Source organism: Choloepus didactylus, chromosome 14 (genome assembly GCF_015220235.1).
Source record: "Choloepus didactylus isolate mChoDid1 chromosome 14, mChoDid1.pri, whole genome shotgun sequence".
NCBI classification, from domain to species: Eukaryota; Metazoa; Chordata; class Mammalia; order Pilosa; family Megalonychidae; genus Choloepus; species Choloepus didactylus.
In genome coordinates, this window is record NC_051320.1 from 74957861 (window position 1) to 74964856 (window position 6996).

At 40.2% G+C, this 6996-nt stretch overlaps 1 protein-coding gene across 1 annotated transcript; it reads left to right on the top strand.

The window, feature by feature from the left end:
- The first annotated feature begins 761 nt into the window (after positions 1 to 761).
- LOC119509038 (cAMP-dependent protein kinase type I-alpha regulatory subunit-like) lies at positions 762 to 2259 on the top strand. Its single transcript, XM_037802841.1, is given in 2 exon segments — positions 762 to 1294; positions 1296 to 2259. Coding segments are annotated over 2 exon segments (1146 nt in total). The 5' UTR covers positions 762 to 895; the 3' UTR covers positions 2043 to 2259.
- Positions 2260 to 6996: the final 4737 nt, after the last annotated feature.

Sequence of the window (6996 nt, forward strand, 5' to 3'; positions counted from 1 at the left end):
TATGGGTAACTTAGGAAGCAAGAAAGACTGAATTAACATCTTGCATTTACATAATCGCTTTTCATAACCAAGATGTCTTAAGCACCCAAAAAGTTTAATGTATCCAGTGTGTGCTTAATAGCTTTGGATAATGTATGTAGATCTCCCCTTCTGAGGTGTCACATTTTTCTTACTAAAATAGAGCTTCTTGATATAAGGAAAATAAATACTGCACATCCAAAAATCATAGTAAAAATATGAGGGACACAATTAGTTAGCATTGTAACAAGGATAAGAGACCAACAGGAGAACAAAAAAAAACCTAGTCTTGATTTGAGGAGACATGAAGTAGCTTTGGCATTTTATGTAAGTCATTTAAATTCATTAGTCTTAGTCACATCATCTATAAAATGAAGAAATCTGTAATTTCTGTGGTCTTGTTTGATTCACAATTCTAATAGGTAAAGGATTCTTTGGAATCGGTGAACAAGATCAACTGTAGGGAGCAATGGAAATGAAGATACAGAATTTAAAGTCATAGGTTAGTAGCTAAGAGTTCAAGTTTGGAGTCTGACTGACATGGGTTCAAATTCTGGCTTTACCATGCACTAACACAATTTTGGGAGAGTTACTCTGTGTCCATTTCCTCATAAATAAAACAGAGGACAATAATAGGTATCCATCCATTAAAGTGGTGAGTGGTGAATGAGGCAATATTTGTTAAGTGCTTAGCATGAGGCCTGGTAACCCGGAAGTGCTCAAAAGATGTTAGAGCCGGTCGTTTCCGGTGGCGCTGCAGCCGAGTCGCTGTCTCTGCGCTGAGCCGGGCTGGGAGGGAAGCGGTGAGGAAGCTCGGCGCGCCTCAGCCTCGCATCGTTAGCTCCGTACCCGCTGCAGCCGGTCCCCAGAGAAAGCCATGGCGTCTGGCAGTACTGCCGCCAGTGAGGAGGAGCGCAGCCTCCGGGAATGTGAGCTCTATGTCCAGAAGCACAACATGCAGGCCCTGCTGAAGGATTCTGTTGTGCAGCTGTGCACTGCTCGGCCTGAGAGGCCCATGGCGTTCCTCAGGGAATACTTCGAGAGGTTGGAGAAGGAGGAAGCTAAACAGATCCAGAATCTGCAGAAAGCAAGCACCCGTGCAGACTCGCGGGAGGATGAAATTTCTCCTCCTCCACCCAATCCGGTGGTGAAGGGCCGGAGGCGAAGAGGTGCTATCAGTGCTGAAGTCTACACGGAGGAAGATGCGGCGTCATATGTTAGAAAGGTTATACCAAAAGATTACAAGACAATGGCTGCTTTAGCCAAAGCCATTGAAAAAGAATGTGCTGTTTTCACATCTTGATGATAATGAGAGAAGTGATATTTTTGATGCCATGTTTCCAGTCTCTTTTATTGCTGGAGAGACTGTTATTCAGCAAGGTGATGAAGGGGATAACTTCTATGTAATTGATCAAGGAGAGATGGATGTTTATGTTAACAATGAATGGGCAACCAGTGTTGGGGAAGGAGGGAGCTTCGGAGAACTTGCTTTGATTTATGGAACACCTAGAGCAGCCACTGTCAAAGCAAAGACAAATGTGAAATTGTGGGGCACTGACAGGGACAGCTATAGAAGAATCCTTATGGGAAGCACGCCGAGAAAGCGGAAGATGTATGAGGAATTCCTTAGTAAAGTGTCCATTTTAGAATCTCTGGACAAGTGGGAACGTCTCACAGTTGCTGATGCATTGGAACCGGTTCAGTTTGAAGATGGGCAAAAGATTGTGGGGCAGGGAGAACCAGGGGATGAGTTTTTCATTATTTTAGAGGGTTCGGCTGCTGTGCTGCAATGTCGGTCAGAAAATGAAGAGTTTGTTGAAGTGGGAAGATTGGGGCCTTCTGATTATTTTGGCAAAATCGCACTGCTGATGAATCGTCCCCTTGCTGCCACGGTGGTGGCTCGTGGCCCGTTGAAGTGCGTTAAGCTGGACCGACCTAGATTTGAACGTGTTCTCGGTCCGTGCTCGGATATCCTCAAACGAAACATCCAGCAGTACAACAGTTTCGTGTCGCTGTCTGTCTGAAATATGCTTCCTTTCCCTCCCTTTTCTCCTCTCCACAATCTGTGCTTCATTCATGCAGGCGGCTTTATTTTCCCTCTTTGCAGCGCCAAATGGCCACTGGCATCGCAGCTTCTTGTCTGTTTATATTAAAAGTTGCTTTTATTGCACTGTTTTTAATTTGGAGCATTAACTGAATGCTCATACACAGTTAAATAAATAGAAAGAGTTCTGTGGAGACTTTGCTTGTTACTGCTTCTCTTTGTGCAGTGTTAGTATTCAACGTGGCAGTGAGTGCCATGCTTTTTGGTGAGGGCAAATGCCAGCACCAAATGAATTACCATAGAGTAATGATGTAACAGTGCAAGATTTTTTTTTTTAAGTGACACAATTTTCCGGTTATCATAAGCATATGTAAGACTGTGGCCATATATGCTGTATTTCTTTGTAGAATAAATGATTTCTCATTAAGCTCTAAGGTTTCAGAAAACTGGATATAGAAAAATCTTAGTATGGTAGAAAGACATCCATCTGTATTTAAACTAGTTTAAGGGTGGAAGGATGCCCATTTTTGCTAATTATCAGATGGTTATGATCTGTTCAGTTTTTCCTGTTTTTAACCAGAATTTTTGTTTGTCAAGCTAATTTGCCTGGCTTTCTTGTTATTCGTGTTTTCTGTCCAGTTCTTAAATATTTCTAGATGCGGCTATCTATACCTGCCTTTTAAGTTTCAAACCAAATCATAGATTGCAGATATTAGGTTATGATTTAATTACATCTGCCTCAGCTCACAAATTCTGATTAGACCTTTATTTATCCTGCTAGTGCCAAATATTGATCATCAGATGCTGAATTGAGAATTAGATTTTGAGCCCTACACTCTTGGTTGTTAGTTGAGAGCTTTTAGTTAATGTACATCCCTCAGTTGACTCCAGTGTAATCTCCGATGCTCGTTAAACACTGTGATTCCAAGAGATTGAGTTTTCTGGGAGTAGATACAAATGAAACAGATGTCATGACAGAAAAATGGAAGTGATGTGCTAAAGAGAGAAATGTCAGGTGGGCAGAGTTCAGAGGGGGACAAAGTTCATTGGGGTGTGAGGCTTGGGAAGAAGTATTTTACTGTAGTTTAACCATTTTTCCCCTCCTTTTTACATCAGCTAGAATGTATGGTGATTGGGGATGGGATGGGCTGTATCTGTTGTTTCCAATTGTTCTAAAAGGCCGTCCTGCTGAAGGTCTTGCTTTCCTGTCCAGCAGTTGTTTCTCTGGCAAACATTTTTTTTCTTCAAGTAAAACTTGTGGTTTGAGTCTTAACTGTATTTCAGTATTTTCCAGCCTTGTGTGTTACATTATTCCACGTGCACCAATGATACCCAACAGTTTATTTTTATTATTGTTATTTTTTAAAACAAATTTTCACAGTTCCATAATGTAGGCACTTTTATTTTCCTTGTGATTTATATATAAATTATATGTTATGTTTGGGAGTGACTGCAAGCATTTTTCCATCTGTGTGCAACTGGCTTTGATTATTAATCCTCTTTCCTACTCTTTCCCACGTAATTTAAATTGGTCATAGTAGATGTTCATAGATTTGAACACTTTTTAGACTGTAACTAAGTATGGAGTATAAGTGGGAAAGAGATTTTATTTACATTTTAGTGTGGGGTAGAAAGTTACCTTGTTGCAAATATTTTTATTTTACAAAAGTCTATATTGAAGGGTGGTTTTCTGATCTGTACTTGTCTTTTTGTTTAGCTACCTTTTTTATATTTAAAAAGTTAAAAACAAAACTTATGTTCTTATTAGCTTAAAGCTTGATTTGATCTTTGTTTAAATGCCAAAAATGTACTTAAATGAGTTATTTAGAATGCCATAAAATTGCAGTTTCATATATGTATATAATCATGTTAATGTATATTCAGATACATATGATGCTTTCTAAAGTTCAACTCTAAAATCATTTGGCTTGCTGTTTACTCCCTTTTGTAGTTTTTGACCTAAGAAATTTTAAGCTAAGTCTAAATTTAAAAATTACCACATTTAAAGCTTTATCTTTGTGCAGTCCAAGTACATGCAAGAAATCACAATTGGCATAGTTTGTCTTAGCTGATATTCAGGACTTTAGAAGTCATTTCTGGCCTTGGTAAGTGAATTTATGAGTTTTGCTGCCCTAGAAAGTATAGTTGGCCAAAGGACCATTCTGTATTGTTTCCTGGTTACCAGTCTGAGTATATTGTATGCGCTAATATACGCTACTTTTTTGTTATAGATTGTCTTAATGATAGGTCAAGTAATAAAAAAAGATTAAATAATTTAAATTCTTAAATGTAATCAGTTTTTCTTCCCTTTCTCCTTTTCTTCTCTTCTCTGTCCCTCCTCCTCCCCCATCTCCTTCTCTGGTGGGCAAGAATGGAAAGTGAAAGGGAATTATGGAATCAACATAACGCATTTATTTTCACTGATTTCCAATTCAGTTTGTCAGACAAAGAATGGGTCTAAACCTTGCTTAAAGGGTAATTGAGATGGAGCAGATTTGTTTATCTGCCGAGTCACGGAAGGAAAATATCAAATCAGAAGCCAAAGATTTCCTTCTTATTGAAGACAGACTGGTTTTGTAGCCCTGGAACTTGCTCAGACTTACTGGGGAAACATCATTTCTGGCTTAGCATACTCTTTGGCTTAAATCTAAAATATATTTCTATATTTAGGTGTGCTTTCATATGCAAAATAATAAAGCCTTATTTCCAAAAAAAAAAAAAAAAAAAAGATGTTAGAAAATAAAGCAGAACATTTCTGTTCATAGAAGAGCCACATTTTTCTTTTCCTTGTTTTTTAGTTACGAGTTATTTCCTGGGGAAAAAAAGGGTTGTGAGCAATAAAAAACACAAGAAAATATGGTAGTAATTTAGCAAGACACAGTAAGCATACCATTTCACAGCAGGAAGGACAGAAGGAAGAATCAAGAGTTGAGCAAGTGAAAGAGGAATATTATTCAAATGGAGAACTAACCAGTCAATGGCTAAAAATTCAGTGAAAATGTCAAAGAATAATGGGGGCTTCTCTTGGGTCAGGAACACTGAGTTATAACACACAGCACATCTTCCTTCAATGACTGTTCTGTAGTAGCCCCATGATCGCTCTACTTCTAGGAGTATCCTGCTTCTCTAGCCTGTTGGGAGCTGCTGACCGAGCTCTATGGAGGTTTTCCTGCAAGTGTCCCAAGTGAAAAATGACCCAGACTACCATCACCACCACCACAACTTTGCTGTTGCCCCAAGTTCAAAATCATGTCCAGTGTTGACAATAGCTGCACCTTTGTGGTCTTCTGATGGGCTGACACCAAGAGGTGATGAAATCCTTGCCCTGCAGTACTTTATTTAATGTGAGCAAATGAAACTTTCAGAAAGGGGCAACACCCTGTTTGCATATGAATTTTAGGTAGGGTAATATGTGGCCAACCAGTTTTTTAACCAAACTAAGTCAGCAACTGGTATTTATTCATTCCCTTCTCTGTGTTGAAATAAGCCATGATCCCCACTCATGATGAGCTTACCATCAAGCAGGGAGGCACACGAAGGGGTCTTTGGAAGGATAGAGTGACCTAATGGTGATTGAGACAAATTCCTATTTTGTAGAAGCTAATGGGAGAGACAGATGTGGAGGAAGGATGATACTATGCTGTGATGGTTTTAAGAACTAGTAAAACTGGGCAGCATGGAGGAGGTGGGCACATAGAAGAAAACCTACTGAAAAGTTATATTGTGTGTCCATGGAAACAATTAGAGAATGTCTGGATAAGTTTGGAAATTAATTGTGCAGAATATTGGGAGAACAGATTGAGTAGGACCAACTAATTTTTATTTCCAATCACTAGCATAGGCCGTGTGTTCTGTCTGATTTTGCCTAATTCTTCTGGTAAAGCTTTGGGTTAAAATTAATTAGCACGAATGAAATCATAAAAGCCTGGCACAAAAGCATCCCCAAATTTTCAGGTTTCAAAATGTTTCATGGAAAGTTTCTCCTCAAAATGGTGGTTCTTCATAGTCTGATCATTCTATCATCATTTGCTGTTAAGGTCTGGCCTTCTACCTGGATCTCATGTACTTGCATTCTTCCCAGAATGGGGGTGGCCCCCTGTCAGAGGCCCCAAGAAGCTCCCTGTATGAGCCATCACATGTGGCTACACACGTAGGAGCAGGGAGGAGAGAAAAGTCCTGCCTTTCGGTAAAAAGCGCCTTTGATCTTTCCCAACCACAGCAGAGGACAAGGCAGGTTTCCTGGAAGAAGCTCAGGGGAGGGAAAAGGAAAATTAGAAGGCTTCATCTGCAAAGTTGGGGCTAAGCTTGAATTCCTAATTGCCAGTGGTCTTTTCCAAGAAGCGCGTTTGTCTGCGGTGTACCAGCCTCCAGCTGGGTGGCTCCTGGATCCTGTCTCCTTCATCAACCCAGCTGATGGCACCAGCACCATGAGCTTCCTTCCAGGAAAGCGGTGCCCATCCTCTCTGGTTTTCTGTTGAATTGGTCTGGCCCTACTTAAGAGGAAAATAATTGGTATTCTTTACTTCTCTGTCGGGCAGGAATTTGTCTTTGAGCCACCTTTCACATTAGGGCCAGTCTTCTGTGAAATTATTATGCAGTAGACTGTTTTTAAACAGCACCCCTCTTTTTTGTTGGTGTTCCTCACTCACCCTATCCTTCTCTTCTTGACCTAAATTTTCTGGGCCCTCATGCTTCCCTTTTATTGTCAGGAATATCTTCACCCTTATCACTGTGGTACCTGCAAACAGCCAGTAAACACCCCTTCCCTCTGGAACTGTGAATGTGCTTTAAAAGTACAGTCTTATGTCTCATACTACCATGTGCCAGACACTAGGTTGGGTACCATGGCTACAACAACAAATAAGATATAGTCCCCACATCTATGGAGCCCACCGTTTCCTGAGACAGATAGGCAAGAAGTATCATAACAAAGG